This window comes from Vicia villosa, linkage group LG7 (assembly GCF_029867415.1).
Source record: "Vicia villosa cultivar HV-30 ecotype Madison, WI linkage group LG7, Vvil1.0, whole genome shotgun sequence".
Taxonomy (NCBI): domain Eukaryota; kingdom Viridiplantae; phylum Streptophyta; class Magnoliopsida; order Fabales; family Fabaceae; genus Vicia; species Vicia villosa.
In genome coordinates this window covers 69,597,080-69,619,545 of record NC_081186.1, presented here as the reverse complement: position 1 = coordinate 69,619,545, position 22,466 = coordinate 69,597,080, and the positions used below count along the sequence as shown (strand labels likewise).

At 28.7% G+C, this 22,466-nt stretch overlaps 3 protein-coding genes across 3 annotated transcripts; 2 read left to right on the top strand and 1 right to left on the bottom strand.

Annotated features, from left to right (window-relative positions):
* Nucleotides 1–9,867: 9,867 nt before the first annotated feature.
* On the bottom strand, nt 9,868–13,048 carry LOC131620710 (U-box domain-containing protein 2). Its single transcript, XM_058891858.1, has 2 exons — nt 12,507–13,048; nt 9,868–10,840 (listed from the first exon to the last, which is right to left on the bottom strand). Exons 1-2 carry the CDS (start codon nt 12,860–12,862, stop codon nt 10,114–10,116), a joined length of 1,083 nt encoding a protein of 360 aa, XP_058747841.1. The 5' UTR covers nt 12,863–13,048; the 3' UTR covers nt 9,868–10,113.
* A 5,203-nt stretch (nt 13,049–18,251) lies between these two features.
* LOC131619281 (glutathione S-transferase T3-like) lies at nt 18,252–19,156 on the top strand. The gene is made up of 2 exons (XM_058890394.1): nt 18,252–18,410; nt 18,494–19,156. The coding sequence occupies exons 1-2, from the start codon at nt 18,252–18,254 to the stop codon at nt 19,154–19,156; spliced, it is 822 nt and encodes a 273-aa protein (XP_058746377.1).
* Nucleotides 19,157–19,427: 271 nt separating this feature from the next.
* On the top strand, nt 19,428–20,729 carry LOC131619280 (uncharacterized). Its single transcript, XM_058890393.1, has one exon. It carries the CDS (start codon nt 19,428–19,430, stop codon nt 20,727–20,729), a length of 1,302 nt encoding a protein of 433 aa, XP_058746376.1.
* Nucleotides 20,730–22,466: the final 1,737 nt, after the last annotated feature.

Here is a 22,466-nt window from a genome sequence, read left to right as displayed (position 1 = left end):
TAAACTTAAACTATTACTTCTACCCGGGCGATGCACGGGAGGGACAAATTATGGATATATATTGTATTTTTATGTAAAAATATAAATGTATGAAAATAACAAAAATATATATATCTTCATATTACAAAACAAAAAACTCCATTCCACTGATACAATAAGAACATGAAACATAAATTATCCTTCTCTGATTTTTCCTGCAATTGAATAAAAATAGAGTAAATTAATCTTTGGGACTTGAAAGACAAATGAAAAAATATAAAAGAGAATGTAAAACTTTTTATAACACTGATAATGATATATAACCTAATTCATTATGCATATATTGAAAGTAAATTAAAATAGTAATTTGAACAAACTTAAACATTAAAATTCCAGATGATATGATAATAAAAAATTTAACAGATCCCTTACTTAGAAGCACTGAGGTCTTCTGAATTTTTTATTATCCTACTTTAAAATTGCAACTTATGTTCTGCATTAAGCTGCAAATAGAATAAACTATTTTGATTACAATTTAGCAGTTTGCAAAAGTATATCATCTTATTATCTTATTATATTTTTAGTTACTCTAACTAAAGAATAAAAGAATATATTTTACATAGACAAAAAAAATAACATCTCAAACCCAAAATAAAATAAAAACATAAAAAAAAAAACTTACATGTGAGTGATAAATTAAACTTGATGAAGAAAGTGTCTTTCTAACAATAGCACAAAATGAAAAATTAGAGAAGAGAAACACACTTTTAAAAGTATAATTTGTTGAGAAGCTCAAAAGGTAACAATTCCAAAAAAAATCCATTGAAAAAAGAAAAGTCATTTAATATCATATCATATACATATTGATACGTGAGTATAAGATACCAATATATAATATGTATTAGAATTAAAAATCTTAAAAAAAAATTTCAAGCAACTGCTATTTTTCAAAGAATACACGTATCGAATATCAGCAACTATTTGCATCGGTTCAGTTGCCTCAATAAAAATGCTATGCTGCACGTAGAAAAGAAATACAATCTATTATAATAATTCCAAATTAAATTGTATTTATTGAAAAGAAAAATAAATAAAGGATTGATTGATTAGTAAATAAATTATTAAGTTGATATGTCAATAAATAAATAATTTAAGAATATATAATTAAATTGTATTTATTGAGAAGAAAAATAAATAAATGATTGATTGATTAGTAAATAAATTGATTAATAAAATATATTATTGATAAAATAATAAATAATAAATGGGTTTTTCTAACCTATACAACCTTGCATAGGATAAGGGCAATTAGTACATTATTTCCTTCCATATAAAGTACTCCCTCCGTCCCAAAATATAAGAGAAAAAAATTCATTTTTCTTGTCCCAAAATATAAGAGAAGAAATCATCTTTCATTTCTTTCGAGGTAAAATTAAATGCAAATTGCATTTAATTTACATTCTCTCTCATCATTTTTATAACCAACAACCAATTAGAATTTTTTTTTACATTTTCCAAAACACTTTATTTCAAGAAAACTATAAATTAAATGATTGTGTTTTTACTTTTCTTAATAAATGTGATTTTGTTTTTTTCTCTTATAATTTGAAAAGTAATCTTTTATATTTTCTCTCTCCCGCCCAATTAATGGATCAACATAAATAATAATTAATATAGTAATTTATATTTAAAAAAGTGGTGTATTAATTGTCCCTTATCCTATGCAATGTTGCATAGGTTAGAAAAACCCATAATAAATTAATAATATATAATGTTTTTTGATATTGACAAAATTTTGTCAATATTTATTTTACACTATATTTAATTATAAACTAAAATAAATATTAAATAAGAAATTAATTTACATAGTTTTTGATAAAATAAATTTTAAAATTTTCTTATTTTTAATACAACATTTTTAAGAATATCAAAATTTTAAATTGTTACTTACATTAAATATATAATATTTTTTGATATCAAAGTTTTTTAAATATATTGTTAAAAATAATTAAGTGATTTTAAATATTGAGCAAATTTATAAAATATAATTTGAAAAATATTAGTCTTTGGAAATTTTTTGAAAAGTCTTCAGAAAGGATATAAGATAAGGAACTCCTATAAAAAAATACACAGTCAGAGTAAAAGAAAATAAATATTGATTGAGTTGAAAAAATAATAAATTGATATGTCAATATTTTTAGGAAGTGAACTTGGGTTAAAGAAAACAAATATTAATTGAGGTTAAAAATACATTAAATCACATTTATTAAAAAAAATATTTAAAGTGGTTGAGATAAAAAAGGAAATATAGAAGGACATAGGTGGTTGAGATAAAAAATAATATAGAATGACTCCAAGAAAATGATTCACAATTTATTATGATTTATAATTATAATTAATAATGAAATCACAATTTATTGGAAAGAGAATAAGTGATTGCCATTAAAAAAAAAAGGAATACACATATAGTAAATGTGTTCTTTGTTCTTTCCAATAAATATGGTTCAGATTAAAAAAATTGTAAATATTAATTAAAAAGATTTAGGCGAAATCAAGCGCTTGGGCTCGAGTGGCAAACGAGTCTCTGCAAAGGACGACATTTGGGGAATACCGAGTTCGATTCTTGGCAGAAACAACGCTTGGCCAGTGCACGTGCCTCCGCAGCACGAGCCGGATTAGTCGATCTACTATGTAGGTCAGAACCGGTGCGAAAGCAAAAAAAAAAAGTTTAGGCGAGATTTGATTGCATTTAGGTCCTTAAAGCTTGACCTGGCAACTTCGAACTTCTTCTCAAACAAAGTTATTAAATCTTCTAAAACTTTTCTTAAAATCACTTTTAAATAGAATTTTTAACCAATTTATGATAGGTAATTTTCCTACCAAAACTATAAAATTAGGGTCTCAACTATAAAAGAGAAAGATATTAAAAAACATACTAAGAAAATAGAGATAAAAAGATAACTCTCATTTTATCTACTTAATATAAATATAAGGTTGTCATGATGACAACCCTAGACAAAAACCCTAGCTTATGCTTATGTGTCATCCTCACAAAATTTTACCAATTCATAAAACCTAATCTATCCATTAATAAAACCTAATTTTTAATTTAATACATGAAGAAAATATGTCATGCTCACAAAATTCTACCAATTAAATTTAATAATAATTTAGCTAAATTGAAATAAAATATTGTAAAATTATTTATCTAATGATAATAATATTTTATTATTTAATATTTTGTAACTCTCAAATATATTCCAATCATAAAGTATAAAAATATTAGATAAAAAACTTATATATATATATATATATATATATATATATATATATATATATATATATATATATATATATATATATATATATATATATATATATATATATATATATATATATATATATATATATATATATATATATATATATATATATATAGACACACACACACTCACAAAATCTCTTACAAAATTTACTTAATATAAATCTAAGGTTGTCATGATGGTAACCCTAGACAAAAACCCTAACTAAAAATTTATAAGTCAATCTCCCATTTTTTAAAATTAAAATTATTAATAAAATTGATATAATTAAAATATCTTAACATTGATATAATTTATGAGTTATGTATAATAATGATAATAATAATAATAATATTTATATTTTTATTCTAATTCCAATTGTATTTTTAAAATATAAACTATTCATAACTTTTTATTGTAATTCAAAAATTAAAAAACATTTAATAAATTTTATTTTAATAATTATTAAAAGTGTTAATAGTAATTCACCCCTCTAATGTTAGCGAATTTTGCTTTCCTGCTCCCTACCTTTTGACAACGGTTTTTTCAAAAAAAACTGTTGCCAAAACCTATCTTTGACAACGGTGGAGGATAAATTGAAACACGCTCATATTACAGGGGGTAAACTACTATTAACCCCTATTAAAATTATAACTAATAACACTACAATTATGATAATATAAAAAGTAAAAAAAAAAGAAATACATTAATAATTACTATTCAGCAAAAAATTAAAATTCAATAAATCAAGTATGAATAAAACTATTTACTACTTTTTAAATATTTTTATATAAATTTTGAATTAGTTAATTTTTCAAAAAAATTATACAAATCACAAATATAAAAATTATTTTAATAACTTAATATATTAAAATAAATTTTCACTAGGTTTATAAAAATTATAAGAAGATTTTATCTTTATTTTATTTAGTGACTAAATCATATATTTAATTTTATATACTTTTAATTTTAATTATGAAACTTAATAAATTATTTTTTATTTATTTAAGTTAGTACAATAATTTTTAAAATTCAAATTAAAAATTTTATTTTTTAATTTAAAACTTTTTTTGAAAATTGATTTTTCAAATAATTTTTTTTTGTATCATAATAGATAATAGATAAATAGTAATAAATATATTTATTATTATTATTTTTATGTATCATAACTTAGTTATGAATAATATTAATAATACTCATATTTTTATTCTAATTTCATTCCAATTCCAGCTATAAATTAAATAAATAAATCTTATAAATATATTTGCATTCCATTCCAATTATTAAGGGTATCTAATAAAATAAAAATAAAACTTATAAAAAATTAAAATTAATATATATTTTTTCTTATTTATAAATTTATAGTGAATTAATTAATTTTGAATTTTTCACAATAAAAATAATGGACATTTAACATCATAGTTACAGAATTAATTTCTCATCATTATATAATTATTAACTTTGCATTTTATCATTATGAAATTATTTTTCTTAATAAATATTCAACATTTTTTCTATCCATTTCATTTTCATAAATAAATTAAGTAACGTTACTCTTTGAATAGTCAATAAATTAATTAACTTACTCTTTGCATAGTCAAAAATAAAATCATAAAATTAATTTTCTTAATAATAATTATAGAAAGTTAATGGATAGAATTATTATAAGTTGATAGAGACAAATAAAAATTAATAATAGACTATCTCTTTCTCTCTTTAAACGGACGTTATAGACATTTTCATGTATATACCAATAAAACTCAACAACAATCTCTCTCTCTTTTTAACCAATGTTAGATGCATTATGCATTATCACACAAAATACTACATGATGTGTCTAGGAATTACAATTTAGAAGATAAGATAATTTAATTTGATTTATTGCTTTCTATCTTATTGCACTCTTGAAATCCAAATTCTCCTCAACTTATTTTTCTATGATTTGTATTATTTTTAGTGTCTCAAAGAAACACAAATTTTCACTATGATTTTAATTCTAAATAGGATTAACCATGTATGAAGGATGAAAATATTGAAATATAGATGAATTCAACAATCAAATAATTGTCATTGGATTAGATGTATATGTTGTAAATGACTAAAAAAACTTCATTGTTTTGTGAATAATAAAGTTAATATCATGTTCTATTTTTAATTTGTAAGTCTTATTACTTGAGTATGTAATTGTGATTATCTATTGATATGTATTAGTTGTTTTAATTGCAGGTGTAAAAACAAAATGTTGGTGGGACTAAATAACACTACTTAAGGACAATGAACCACATTTATAAATTAGGCAGTATCATGAGACTAATGGTTTTATTTTATGGATATAGTGGTATTGATTTATCATTTACTTCCACTATGAAAGGTATTTGAGTTAGAGCTGTCAAAATGGGCTAGCCCATATGGGTCGGCCCGCCAGACCCGAAAAATCATAGGGCTTGGGCCTTAAAACTAGAGCCCGTATTTTTCAGGGTCTTTTTAGCCCAGCCCTGAAAAGCCCGCTACCCATTAGGGCTAGCCCATATGGGACGTGGGTAGCCCATCAGGCCCGCATAATTATAAATTATAAAAAAATATATTAATATTTATATTATCTTACTCCAAAATAGCATATTGATTTTTCTCACTTCACTAAATTTTATCTTTATTCTATTCAATCTTTCTCTTTTAAATATTATACATCAACATAATCAACATTTTTTCATCGTATCATATTAGTTTTTCTCTTATAATAAATATTCAAGTATTATTTTATACAATTTAGACATATATTGTATTTAGAAACACATTATAGTATTTATAAGAGATAATATAATACTTAAAAATGTATTATGTTTAAAATAACATGATTTTTAATTTTATTTATAATAAATATTATGGAGTTTTTTTTAGTTTTTTTAAATAAAAAAGCCCATCTAGGGCCGGACTCGGGTAGTAAATCTCGAACCCATATTACACAGGGCCTTTTTGGCCCAGCCCTGAAAAGCCCAGGGCCCACTAAGACCGGCCCGTTTAGGGCCGGGTAGCCCATATTGACACTCTAATTTGAGCTATTAAAAAAATAATCTCATTTTGAAAACTCGAATTATATTCGAAAATTCATTAATAATAGAGTAGACTATAAATTTTAATTTTAATGTTCAAAGAATAATAATACTTTTTACTATTATTGAAAAAATTAATTAAAATGATTATGAAATAAATTTCATTTTTGGATAAAATAATAAATTCCATGCATTGAACTTCAATTATTAGACACAACTTTATCTAATAAAAATTTCAATTATTATTAGTGGAAGACATTTCAAATCATTTTTAATTATTATCACTTTAAGAAATTTTAACGTAATAAAATATATTTTAACTTATAAAAATTTTATGTTGAAAATTACATAAGCATATAAATAACTCACTTATTCATAAAGTTTCTAGAATATTTGTGAACTTATATTCTAAAATTTAGAATTTTATTAATAATTTAATTTTATTAAAAATTTATCAAATATATTTTATAAGTAAAGTCGCGCATCGCGCGGGCTTACATCTAGTTGATTCCAAATGTCTTTATGAGACTACATTATATAATACTCTTAATAGATAATAAACCTAAAAGATGCAAATATTAATAAGAGTCCACTAAATAACAATACATAAAAACATCAATATAAATTCTAAATTAACTTAAATAATATAATTCTACTCTATCAAAATCAAACTAGTAAAGAAGATTGGTCTTTATCATCGAAGAAATGATCGTTCAGTTGAGGGGGAGATGGATTTATCTTAAAAAGAATATTATATTCTTTTTTTATTCACTAGATTTTTTTCTCACTGAATTTTTCTAATAAAATTTTAACGAGACATATCCTAAACGAACATCTAAGGGGAGTGTTATAAATAATGGATATATCTAAGGGGAGTGTTATAAATAATGGATGTTAAATATGATTGTCTCCCAAATAATTTTCTTTCTTATTACAAGTTTTAATGACGCATATTTTTAATGGACATCCAAGAAAGAGTTAAAAATAGAATAATTATGGATGTCCATTAATGACCGAATTTCTTATTGATTCTTCATTCATTATATATGTCCTATAAATAGGACTTGAATTTTATGTGAAATATTTTATCCTTTATACTTGAATTTTAGGGTAAATTATATCTTGAGTAATTTCATTTATTTATATTTTATGTTACTTTAGTTAATTAAGGATAGAGCACACTAGGTGTTCTCTTTTGTTAATTTTATGTGTTTTGTGCTTGTGAATAGAGGTGTTCGTGGTTCGGTTTGGTTCGGTTTTGAGAAAATCCGATATCCAAATTGATTAAAATTATATGGATTGATTTGGATTTGATTTGTAAATTTTTGCAATAAAGCCCAAACCGAATCGAGAAACAACGGGTTGGTTTGGGTTGGATTGATTGGATAGATAAACAATGCAATATTTGAAAAAAAATAATTTATTTATGGAAATTAATTTTTCATAATAATATAAATAAATAATATTAGTAGTGTTCAATTGTAAATATTAAACTAGCACTTTTTCCCAGATTAAAAATATCTAACAAGAACAATATCTAACATAAAGACTTTTGAATCTATAATTAGTTACTTGAGTTAGTATGATAATGAATGTGTTTCATAACTCTATGCTAAATTACTACAACACTAATAATTTTCTAATAACTAATTAAGATAACATAACTTATTCACATACAACATTTCACTTTTTTCTAGTTGAAGTTGAGTGTTTGGTAGTTTCATGGTAATTAATTATGATTGGTTTGGGTTGGGTTTGCAGGTAGAAAATTGAAAATCCGATGCCCGAACCAATTGTCATTGAATTTCATTAGTTTGGTTCTTGCCCGAACTAAAAAAATATACAACCCTAACACTATGGTTTGGTTTGGATTGCGGTTTGGTTCGAATTTACCCGAACCAATGAACACCCCTACTTGTGCAGAATTAGCTCGAGCACACCATCCAGCAGGCCTTGAGGCAGAAGATGTTTATTTGAGTTCCCAACTTCAGTGCTAATGCAGACGTGACAGAGATTTGAGAAGAAAATAAAGTTGATTTGGAGAAAATGAAAGGATGAGGATGAAACACTGCGAGACAAACTAGATAAAATGAATGGATGAGAATGAAACACTACAAGACAAAACTCTAAAAATTTGTTTCTGGTCTGCTGCTACTGCTGCATTTCTGCCACATCATCATGTTGTCTCCCATGTGCAGTGTACTATTATAGTACAACACAAATGAATATGCTTTATTATTTGGGCTTAAGTTAAAGGCCCAAAAACCAAAGAGAGACATTATGCAGCTGAAAATCCTTTATAAATTGAGTTGTAATGAAGAAGGTGGTTCTGAAACTTGGCAAATTCCGTAGAAGTGAAATTATGGAGGAACTAACAATCAATTTGTGGGGAGGCGTGACAAAAGATGTCACTTGCTGATTAACAAGTTGCAAGTGATTAAAGTTTCATCTTTAGGTTTATCATTTCTATCTTCTTCTTCGAAATGTGTGACTTAAGATCTCTCTGTGTTGTGCTTATTTTACTCATTATGAACTAAACTTGTTTTGTTGGATAATGTGAGATTTAATGAATTAATAATCTTTTGTATGTTTGAATGAGTTGTCTTGATATATTTTGTTCATGTGAAGTTATCCATATGTTTATTTCTTTGTCTGGTCAGCTTAGAAGTAGATAACAGCATGTTAATGTTGAGAGATATTTAAAAAGTGGATTTAATGATAAATATGGTTGAAAATAGTATGATAGAGATATTCACTAGATTAGCTACTTTAGAGATAAAGAACTACACTTATAGGGGAAATTCATAATGAACTCAGACATACACCAAGGTTACAAGTGAGGCTTAGAGATTTGTCTCATTGCTTTGATGCATATGTTTATGATGTTGTAAAGATACAACTCTAGATCTAGATCACGTGGACCTCGTCTGTCGACAGTACTTATCAGATTCATACATTAGATGAATTCATTAAATGGAACATTGTCCATCATATTCTTTTTCTCTTGTTAACCATTAATTATCTTCTCTATTTTGTCCACTTAACCACGTGACACATACCATTATTTTATCACCTTTGTTCATGTTTATTTTACAACTTGTATGAAAATCATTATTCTTAATACGATCTCTGTGGGATCGATATTTTTTCTTATGAGTTGCTATTAATTCAACCGTGTATAGTTGCAAGCACAAAAATTAGCACATCACCTACCAAAATTAATTTTAAATCACTTTTAAATATCTCAAATGTGTCTCCAAACATGCATTTTTCCTTTTTCCTAGGAGATTTTTCAATTTTTTTGCAAATTGATTTAATAATTATAAAATTAATTAACATTGGTTCTTTTTATAAGGAAATTAATTAATTCACCGACAGTTAATAATCAAGTATTTGGATTTTCCCCCTGTATTTGGAATTATTTATTTATTTGATCATTTCATATACAAGCTCAAAAATTTGGTAAAAGAAAATATTGGCATAATTGCTTGTGTTTTTTCTAATTAGTTATAAACTCAATTTGGAAGGGGATGGAGTTAGCAAATGCAACTACAATACCTCATATTCTTTTCATATGTGCACTATCCTGGCTGAGATATACAGTGTAATTATGAGGTCAATAAATCAACAGATCAACTTCAAGTTAGATTGGTAAAACATCATTAGACACACTTTCAATGGTTGTTATCTTGCTATAACACTAACTGACCCAAAGAAAAAACAGAGACAAAAACCACATATATATACAAGTTGAATCTCAATTGTACCATATCTTGCAACAATCATTTGGATGTTTCACCAGCTTTATCTACTCTATCTAGCCGTTCAGCAATGTCGTAAACAATTTTCTCCAAAACCGACGTGTCTAGTCTTTTTTCTTCAGGAGAATCTCGAAGCAAATCTAGAAGTGTGCGTGCTTTATCTTGAGCTTTGACTGTGCCCTCTACTGTTAGCCGTAACAGGCCTGGAATTGCTCCTTCTCTAAGAATTAGTTCCCGATATTTATCCCGGTTGCTTAGACATAATGATAGCAATGCTCCAACGGCGTGCTCTGTGCTGACAAGTGATCCGTCTTCGACTGTCTCTACAATGGTTAAAATTCCACCGTGTGCAAGTGAGATTGCGGTTCGTCCTTCTTCAGAATTGGAAAGGATTTCAAGTAGTGATGATGCTTTTTCTGCAAACTTTGAATACTTTTTACAGTCTTTAAGGAGGTTGATAAGAGGGGAAACGGCACTAGCGTCGAGAAGTTCGATGGAATTTTCGATACTGATGGAGAGATTATGGAGGGTTGTAACAGAATCAACTTTGCTTTGAACACTTCCGGATTTGAGAATCTGAACAAGGAGAGGAGCAGCTCCGGAAGCAGCAATAATCGACTTGTTGGATGCAGCAGACGAGAGTGTCAAGATTGCGGCTGTAGCCAATTCTCGTATACCGTTATTTTGCATCTTGAGAAGCTCCACCAGAGGAGGCACTGCACCAGCTGTCACTATTTGAACCTTGTTTCTAACAAATGTGAATTCCAACATGTCATGCAAAGAAAACTTTCTTATATAACTCAGAAAAGTAAAGAATAACCATAAGGACCAACAGCATAAAATCACAAAGTAATAACAATAAAGAAAAGAGTTGTCAAACAACACATTAAAAATAGTGCAGAAGGCTTCACCTATGAAGCACAGACACCGGAAACACGACACTGACACATCAACACCAATAATAATTTGAAAACATGAATAAATTAAAAGTAATCACAAGTGTCGGTGTCGGTGCTACAAAGGGCTTCACCTACTTTAAACACAATATAATCCAACCCAACCACAAAGACCTTAGATACAAACATTGTACACATAGGTTTCTTATTCTAAAACATCAAATTGCAAAACACAGAAAAGATCTGACAAATTTTAGTTTCAACCTACGGAACCCGTTTGAATGTGGAAGCCACCAAATAGGTACACTAGATTCAGTTGAAGAAAAGCAACTGAAAGTGCCACCATTTTACAGGGTAGCAGCTGTGACTCCCCCTACTACATCAAAAACCCTTGACAGAAGAAAATGGATAGCAGCTTGAGTCTGCTCTGCAATAGCTTTGGCACGTTATTGATAACTGTGGAACCTAGGACCTTTAAATGGAATGGAAAATCTTGGACTTGGTATGAATTTTAAACATTAATGAACCTTAATGAATGATCTATAACTTTTATAATCAACGACCCTTGCTTAAAACTTGAAGGGAGAAAGGAACATGAAGGACATTGACTTCGGGGAGCTGTGGCGTGAAGGCAATTCATAGAAACAGCCCTAGATAGAAATTTTACTAACCTAGGTTAAAAAGGTAACTATGGAAACCTATTAATTCTAATTGTATATTTGTATTAGAAGATGTAAATTGATTGAGTAAACAACAACCGGTATGGTCAAATATCATTAATAGTGAGTTTGGCCATGGAAGACTTTTTGACAAGGCAATTTGTGAAGGGACACTCGCCAATGATGGCACCATAGGCCGTAATGGCAGATTTTTTGCTAGAGTAGGTCTGCAAGTTCAATGTTCAACAGTGGCGAACGATACAACCATCTCGAAGTCGAAACTTACCCTAAACGGATATTCTTCCAATAAAGAGTACACAGATCAGAAAGTCCATAGAAGGAGAAGTAACAGAATTTTCCAATCCACAACAACAATCACAAGCAGATCTAGCACGCACGCAAGGTAACAATGTCACCTTGGACGAGGCATGTAAACAAAAAAGGATACCAAACAGAAACCACACAAGAGTTCATTTCTAGCCTAAACACACTAAAGACTAAATCCACAATCGAAACACAGACTCGAGCCAAAGCATTCTACCACCATGGCTGATTGAGCCTCAAACTACTCCTCCAGTATCTTCGCCATACATTGAACACAAAATTAACCTAATCCAAACACAACAACCATCTAGTTCACAAATCATTCACAAAACTGTTCCTAGTCCAAAACCAATTATAGCATAACACATTCCTCTCTAAACCAGTTCTCACCATTCCATAAAACCCACCATCAAACTCAAAATCATTGATATAACTAAACAGCACAAAATTCATCAAGAACATAAAATTGACAAATACCCATTAAAGAAAACCCAAAACCCACATAAGAAACAAGAAAAAGAATGGATCTTACTACCTTTCATTCCGAACAGCAAGGTTGAGAAGAGCAAGCAGAGAAGACTGACGAGCATCAAGATTGGAAGAAGATAACATAAAAATAAGCGGTTGAATGACCCCAACAGCGGCGAATTTGGACCTTGTTTTGGAAGATTTACGAACCATTCTTCTGATTTCTCTTGCAGCTTCAATCTTAGAGTTAAGGTTTCCGTTGGTTAGTTTGTCGGATAATAACTGCATTGTCAGGTTTTGTTTCCATGTTGTTGTTGATGATGTTGACGATGATGTTTCGCTTGTTTCTGGTTCTTGTTCTTGTTCTTCCGGTTGTTGTTGTTGTTGTTCCACCACTTCCATTACCCTCTCTCGCTCTCCCATCTCTTCCTCTTCCAGGTTCCAACCCTTGTCCCGACCGTTTCCTCGATTTTCAGTCCCTTTTCTGAGAAAATAAGGATATTTATTGCGGAAGGTGTCCAAAAATCAGTACACTGTGTTTCTTTAAAATGAATTGCTAAAAGGAGAGAGATGATGGAAGAGTGATGAACCGATTAGGAGAGAGAAAATTATTTAGATTATTGTTTTTTTTTTATAAAAACCAATATCTAATATCGTCTGCGCACAACTGCATAGATTAATATCTTGAAATAGATAGCAAAGTTCTAACTCAAAATCACTTGTTATGTCAGAAGAGATTCTTACCATCTCTATAAAATTATTTCTAGATTAAATAATTAATGGCCCCATGAAATTTTTACAATAGGTAAGATTAAATTGCTTAGATTTCTAAGTAAATTGGATATAAAAGTATATAGGAGAATGGTCCTTGTTCAATAGCATAGCATAAGTAAGAAAGTGAACTTGAGCTGGAGTAGGTGAATTGGTCATGTTCAAACATATATTTAAGGGAGAAAGAGAACACATTTCTATAGAGAACCTTAACAAAATAGGTACATTGGTTTAATCACTTCTTTAATGTAGTTAACATTTTGTATGTTCATTTTATCTCATCAATCTTTCTTCAAATGCAAGTGTTTTGGATTAAAAACTTATCAAAACATTAACTCAAATACCATTTGTTGGAGTGATTGAGTAACAACATGACAATACTTCAAGACTGAAAAAGAGAGAGACACATTTCTCTTTAAAGTATTATATATATATATATATATATATATATATATATATATATATATATATATATATATATATATATATATATATATATATATATATATATATATATATATATATTATTACAATTTAGGAAAAGTTAATTATGTCAAACATTTAGTAGATTCATAATCGATATAAAATTTTTCACTCAAATTTAAATTCAACATTCTCTTCATCAAATATGAGTATCACATATCACCATATTTCATCCAAACATCAAAGTCTCATTTTGATTTCATGTTAAGCCGGACCAAACTCATCTTACTTTAACTTCACACGTTGATGATGACGAGACAATGCTTTATGATCATCAAAAAGAAAGATATTAAATATTCACTCAAAATCATAAGATATCATATATATATATATATATATATATATATATATATATATATATATATATATATATATATATATATATATATATATATATATATATATATATATATATATATATATATATATTTTATCTTATGTATCCATCATTTTTTTTTATTATTAGTCATTATAGGATTGAATTAACTACTCACATTTACACCCTACAAGATCTCCCCTAAGTGTAAGTATCATACATCATGATACTTGATCCAAACACTTGGTTATCCTCCTCCATCCACCAAGCCAAACCAAAGATATATACCTCTTGTTGGTGGGAGATTAAAGAGCAACAATGAATCAATGTCTTAGGATCAATAATGAGTGAAACTTCAACATTTTACTCATTCTTAATCGATATAAAACTAACCAGTCACACTTGAATCCAATACTTATTTCTTTGACTGGAGTATTAATATTTTTATTCATACATGATTATCTTAATTATTTGATCGCCTCAGTAATCAATTGACATGTCAATGAAATGGATAAAAACTAACGTCTTGCAAAATTTCACTAAAACAGTTCATTTTGATTCATTTCATTGACATGTTAAATGTATACGAATTGATGTGAAATTTTGTAGCCATGATTTATATGATAGTATCTTTCAATCCAACAGCGGATTTTATTATACAAATATTTAGAAAAGAGTTATCGAAGGTGTCATAATAATAAATTTGATATCTTAGTGTCATTTGATCCTAGCCCGAGAGAGAGGGGGAGAGAGAGAGAGAGTCAGGATCCGTTGGCACCCGGTGTAAGCCTAAAAGTCTTACACTAAATCTCAATTGTTAATGGAAATGAATCAAACTGTCATATAATATTAAATAAAAAATAAAAAATATATATGGTATTTCTTTTCTCTAAAAGGTTTCCTACTTTTTAGAGAAAAAAATGATCAGTTGTTTCATGCTTGAGATTTGGTGTAACACTTTAGACTTAGAAAAAGGAAGTCAGAGCCCTACTAATGTAAACATGCCCTCATAGAACGGGACCATGCAGTCATCGAAAGAACTGCATATCTTTTTCTCTTGCTACACCAAATAAACTGATTATTTCGAAGGATCGTCGACCTCAACGAAAATATCTCTCAAGGCAATCTTATATCTTAGGATCGAAGAAGTACCTGTTACTTTTGCGTCTACCTAATCATATGTCAGCACACCCTATCAACTTCAAAGGGCTAATTCTCCAACCTCACCATCACTAGGTTCACTACCTACGGTCTGTAGACAAGTTCGAGTAAAATCCTTGGCAACGTCTCTCCTTTGTAGATTGACCCATATCTACTCCTTTGATAAGGCTGGAGGGGGTATAGGGACTTCAACGCTGCTTGCTCCTCCGTCAATATTTGATATAAGGGCATTCAGCGACCCTGAAGAAGTAGTTTCTCCCTCAGAGGATATGGTTATAACCTCTGGTTATAAGTGTCCGGTGCAAAAAGAAAAGTGAAGATACTTAGAGGAGAACCCAGAGGCAGTTTTGGTCCCCCAATTATTCATTAATTTGGGTTTTGGTCCCCCTATTTTAAAATCTGGAATTTTAGTCCCTTTGTTTTAGTTTTTTGAGGATTTTGGTCCCCCTGCAAATCCGAAGGCAATTTTTAATGAATGGAGGGGGCATAGGGACTTCAACGCTGCTTGCTCCTCCATCAATATTTGATATAAGGGCATTCAGCGACCCTGAAGAAGTAGTTTCTCCCTCAGAGGATATGGTTATAACCTCTGGTTATAAGTGTCCGGTGCAAAAACAAAAGTGAAGATACTTAGAGGAGAACCCAGAGGCAATTTTGGTCCCCCAATTATTCATTTATTTGGGTTTTGGTCCCCCTATTTTAAAATCTGGAATTTTAGTCCCTTTGTTTTAGTTTTTTGAGGATTTTGGTCCCTCTACAAATCCGAAGGCAATTTTTAATGAAATGAAACTCAGATTAATGACATGTTCAACATAAATCTTAAATAAAAATAACTTTTTTGAACAAATTACTGTTGAACTGACACTGACACATCATCATTAAGAGCGTCATTTCATTTAAATTTGCCTTCGAATTTGCAGGGGGACCAAAATCCTCAAAAAATTAAAATATAGGGACTAAAATTTCCGATTTTAAAATAGGGGGACCAAAACCCAAAAAAATGGATAATAGAGGGACCAAAATTGCAATTAAACCTATATATATATATATATATATATATATATATATATATATATATATATATATATAAGAAGAGAAAAACGAGAAAAATATAGGAAATACAGATGTAAAAGAATCCATAATAAATGCATAAGAGGATTTTGGTCCATTTGATAATGTGTCTTGTAATAACTATTTGTACCATGGTTTGTTGAGATATATATTTAATACAATATATAATTTATTTAAATATACATATAAATTTAAAATTAGTTATTTGATTATAAAATAAATAATGATAATATAAACTCAATTGTATTAAATAATTATAAGAAAAAAATGTCTTTCATTTTAGATAAAGGAAAAAATTTGATATTTGAAAATAATAATTTTGTATCTCAAATAAAGGCAACTTTTAATTAAAATAAAATAGGAATTTTGTTGATAGTGGCTCGGGAAAAAAAGATAAATTTTAATATTTTGAAAAATAAGAATTTTGGTCTCAAATAAAGGCAATTGTTAATTAAAATCCCGTGAAGAAAAGAGAAAATTTGACATTTGAAAATAAGAATTTTGTGTATCAAATAAAGACAATTTTAATCAAAATAAAATATGTATTTGCTTATAGTGCCCCATGAAAAAAGAGAATTTTTACATTTGAAAATGTGTCTCAAATAAAAATAATTGTTAATTAAAATAAAATAGGTATTTTGCTGATAGTGACATGCGGAAATTTTTTTTTTACATTTGAAAATAAGAATTTTGAATCTCAAATAATTAAAATATTAATTAAAATATAATATGTATTTTTATGATAATGACCAGTGAGTTGAAAAGTTAGTTGTATGTATGACTATTTACTAAATGTCAATATTGCATACATTTATAGACCGATAAATAATTAGTATGATAATCATATACTATTATTATATATTATATTATTATATATTTTAATATATTAAAAGTAATTAGTAGAAAATAAAATAATTAGGTAGAAAAGATAAAATAATGAAATGAAAAGAGAAAAAAAATATAAAAGAAAATTGCATTTAATTTGAAAAAAGAAAGAGACGGTGAGTTAATATAATTTAAAAATTGTGAAGTGTATATATGAGGTGTTTAAAAGAGAAAGTGAAAGATAGAAATAATTTAATTTGTAAAATGGAGAAAAATTGAGAGAAGAAGAGGACATGTGGCGCATACTGATTTGTTTTGAAGTTGTAAAAATGTCTTGATTATGAAATGACAAAGAAGTCCTTTTCACTTTGTAAATTGAAGGAAAAAAAAGGTTATTATAGAAAAAGTGGTGACATTGTATTTTAATGGCTTGATAGTTGATAGTTGATATATATATATATATATATATATATATATATATATATATATATATATATATATATATATATATATATATATATATATATATATATATATATATATATATATATATATATATATATATATATAAGGGTTATATTTACTCCAAGAATAAGTTATTATAACTTACTCCACATCTTGACCATTTATTATTTTTAATCTAATAGTTAAAATAATAAATAATTAAATGTGGAGAGAGAAAATTATTCCTTATTATTTTTAATCATTATATTGAAAAGAATAAATAGTCAAAATATAGAGTAAGTTATAATAACTTACTTTTTGAGAAAAATATAGGAAATACAAAGTTAAAAGAATCCATAATAAATGCATAAGAGGATTTTGGTCCATTTGATAATGTGTCTTAGACCACCTCCAGCGGTGGTTCTTCATGGGAGTTTGCCAGCATGGCAATGATTTGAAGTCAACTTTTTCTTTGCAGCAGAGCTCCACCTGGCCATCAGTGTAGAAACATACAACGGTTCTTCAATTTTTTTTTATTTTAATATTAAAAGTAGCCGTTGTTAACGGCTAGTTGCTTTTTTTTTTTTTAGTTATTTTTTAGTTATAAATATAGTTATTAACCAACAAAAATTTTACCAACACTTTTATTTTCTCTTCAATTTCAATTTTCTCTCTCACAATTTCATCATTTTAATTCAAATTTTCATTTTTTTTACTTCAAATTACAATTGTTTAGGTCAAATGGATCCTAATCATTTTCATTATCAACAAGCTATGTTCAATTTCATGCAAAATTATCAAAATCCTAATCTTCAAAATTCTCAAATTCCACCGATGCCACCATTTTCTACTCAAGTTCCACCATTTTCTACTCAAGTTGGTACTGAAAATGAAGAAAGGGTTGTTGTTAAAAAAAATCTCGAGAGCAATTTACAAGGGATGAGGATATACTACTTATCCAATCATGGCTCAATGTTTCAAAGGATCCAATTGTGGGAGTTGATCAAAAGGCTGAGAGTTTTTGGGTAAGAGTCGCTGCCAATTATAACCAGTATCGTGGGCAATCGCGGGAAAAGTTAAAGGGACAATCAAAATGTCGATGGCATCGAATAAATGGCTTGGTTCAAAAATTTGTTGGGTGTTGCAAACAAGCTGTTAATGGAAAGAAAAGTGGGACATCGGAGAACGATGTCATGGCCGCTGCAAATGCATTTTTTGCTCAGGATCAAGGTACAACATTCAACCTTGAGTACGCATGGAGATTGTTAAAAGATGAACCTAAATGGATGGGAGAATCGATTGAAAGTTCTTCAAAAATAACAAAGACTTATGCTAGTGAGGCATCATCGGAGAACCCAAATACACCTTCAAGTTATGAGTTTAACTCATCATCACCAATGGAGCGTCCAATGGGACAAAAAGCAGCAAAAAGGAAGGGTAAGGCAAAGGAAATTCCAAATGAAACGCAAGATGCAAGGAATAAAAGAGCAATGTTAATGGAAAGACTAGCGCAAAGTAAGGAGGACGAGATAGAATTAAAGGTAGTGCAACTAATGATGAAAGACACTTCTACTATGAGCGATAGTCAACGAGATATTCATGAAAAATATTGTAATAAGATGAAAAAAAATATGAAATGTAGTTAGTATCTACACCTATGTAACATGGTAATTAGTACCACATTAATTTATCAACACCTATGTAACATGGTCATTAGTACCACTTTAATTTATCAACACCTATGTAACATGGTCATTAGTACCACTTTAAATTATAATAAATATTATGTTATTCAAACTAGTCGTTATTCAAACTAGCCGTTATTCAAACTAGCCGTTATTCAAACTATTATATATACTACCACTTATGTCATTATTTTCTCATTATCATCTTATTCTTCTCTCATTATTTACTAAAATGGATTCAGACGATTCAGATAATTACGATCAAGAATTTTGGGAGTTGGTTGAAGAAGAATTTATGGACAACAGTGATGAAGAACAAGAGCTTCAGAATGAACTTCAATCTGGAAGTTCCTCTAGGCCAAAGAAAAGAACAACGATAGATCGAGGTCGTGAAGAAGGGCATAATCGATTGTTCAATGACTACTTCTCGAAAAATTCAGTATACACAGATGTTCAATTCCGAAGAAGGTTCAGAATGCATAGGCATGTATTTCTTCGAATTATAGATGCCCTTGGAAATCATGATGAATATTTCCAAATGAGGGTCGATGCAACTGGTAAAATGGGTCTTTCACCATTGCAGAAATGTACATCTGCTATTCGTATGTTGGCGTATGGGTCTGCTGCTGACATTGTAGACGAGTATGTTCGAATCGGTGAAAGCACTTCAATTGAGTGCTTACAAAGATTCGTTCAGGGCGTGAATGCTGTATTTGGGGCTGAGTATTTGAGAAAGCCTAACAACACTGATGTTGAACATCTTTTACAAATGGGAGAGTCACGTGGCTTTCCAGGTATGTTGGGTTCTATTGATTGTATGCATTGGGAATGGAAAAATTGTCCTGTTGCATGGAAAGGACAGTTTTGTCGAGGTGATCATGGTAAGCCCACAATCATGCTTGAAGCAGTGGCATCACAAGACTTATGGATTTGGCATGCTTTTTTTGGTATTGTAGGTTCAAACAATGACATTAATGTGTTAAACCAATCTAATGTGTTTAACGATATTTTGGAAGGACTTGCTCCCAATGTGCAATATACAATCAATGAGACACCATATAATATGGGGTATTATTTAGCAGATGGTATATATCCTGAGTGGGCTACATTTGTCAAAACCATTTCAATACCACAAGGAGAAAAGAAAAAGTTATTTGCTCAACATCAAGAATCAGCTAGAAAAGATGTGGAGCGGGCATTTGGAGTGCTTCAATCTCGATTTGCAATTATACGTGGCCCAGCACGTGCTTGGCACATGGACACCCTCAAGCATACCATATATGCATGCATCATATTGCACAACATGATTGTTGAAGACGAACGACATACATATGGAGGTAATTTTGATTACTCTTATGATAATGTGGATGACAACAACTCAACAACCGAAACATTTAGCGGTCCTCATCCGAATCTTGCAACAAGACTACAAAGAAGAGCAAGTATTCGAGAAAAACAAGTTCATCGTCAACTTCAAGGAAATTTAGTCGAGTATATTTGGGAACGTTTTGGACATGTAGATGATGAAGTTTAAGTTTAATTTATTATGTGATGTTATTTATTTTTATTGTTTTTAATTATATGTCATGTATTTGAGATTAATATTAATTATCATTTTAAATTATAAGTTCAATTTGAATTTTATTTATTTTATATCAATTTTAATTTAAATAATTAAAATTATTATTTTAATTACTATAAAATTTAATATGAATAAAATATTAATAAATAAAGTAAAATTGTGGGACCCAATATGAGTTCTTCATAGTTGCACCATTGGAGAGAAAAATTAGTTGAGTTGCTTCAAGCTGACGTGGCTTAATAGGTCCCACAAAGAACCCAAAAATAGGTTCACGGTTGGAGATGCTCTTATAATAACTATTTGTACCATGGTTTGTTGAGATATATATATTTCTTTTTTTGTCTAATCCTTCACTCATTTTTCTTCATTCTCATATTAATAATTGAATAATTTGGTATCCTATTTATTTATTTTTTTTGTTTTTGCAAATCAAACACCACAAATATACATAACTGTATCATCCATGAAGCTACCATACATTATTAATTACCAACAACCACCCATGTATAAGTACTCAACAAATGAGGAATGTTAGCAACGCTAAATAAGGGAACCAACATTTATCATAGTAAATAGGTGAAAGGCACATGCATTCAAATTTCAAAGTCCATCTATATCTAAATGATCTACAATTTTTTGTAGAAGAATTATGTAATGAGCTACTACAATATCAACGTTTGCTGAGACATTATTAGTTAGACCAAATTCACTGTTAGTAGCTTTTATTGCTCCATTTTAAAAAAGGAAAATGCCAGAGGATTGTTGTCTGTACAATGTTGCTTTAGAATTGGAATTTGTGTATGGTCTTGGTCTTCATCAATTGCTTCCTACCCAAATGATCATCACTGTCCCATACAGCACCAACTCCTAAGCTCTATACTAGTGTATCCTACAATAACGACAACAAAATAACATATACATACTCTTAATTGTAGAGCACATGTAACTAGCATTTAGATGCTTAAGCCAAAACTAAACAATGCATATAAAAAGAAAAAAGCTAAATGTCTATTTTATAAACATACTTTATAGAAGATATCTAATCCTGTTTCACTTTAATCTCATATCAGAGTTTATTTAACAACTCATAATTTTAGGGGTTACTTTTCCCACATATGCATTACTTTTTTACCTAGTGAAAAACAACTACCACAAAATATATTTTTGGATGCACTTGATTCACGCTCAATTCATTCGTTATTTGAATAAAACTCCAATTTTATGACAAAATATAATATGGAAATTCATCTTCGTACACTTTCAGAAGTGTATTACCAGAATCTACTGAATTAGAAACAAGTGCAGAAATGAAACATATGTTGAAACAGAGATAAATTAATATTGATAATTGTTGTGACATACATAAAAAATAAAATATTACATAGATAATCATTAACGTAAATCGAACAATACATTTAATCATCAAATAGGACGTTTCAACATCATCAGAATATCTTCGATCGATCTCGCAATCTTCGCATCCAGCTCGATTAAAACTTTTGTTTCGTAACAATGAAATGTATTCAATGTAAACCTTAAATCTTCATTCGTCTTCAGCTCAAATTGCAGAACTGAATCTTTCCTTCGTTAACAATAGAGGGTAAACGGTACTCGAGTTTCACAACTCTTCAAGTATTGTAGGAGATTCTCTAGTATAGATTTCAAATATATAAGAGATGTGTACTCTAT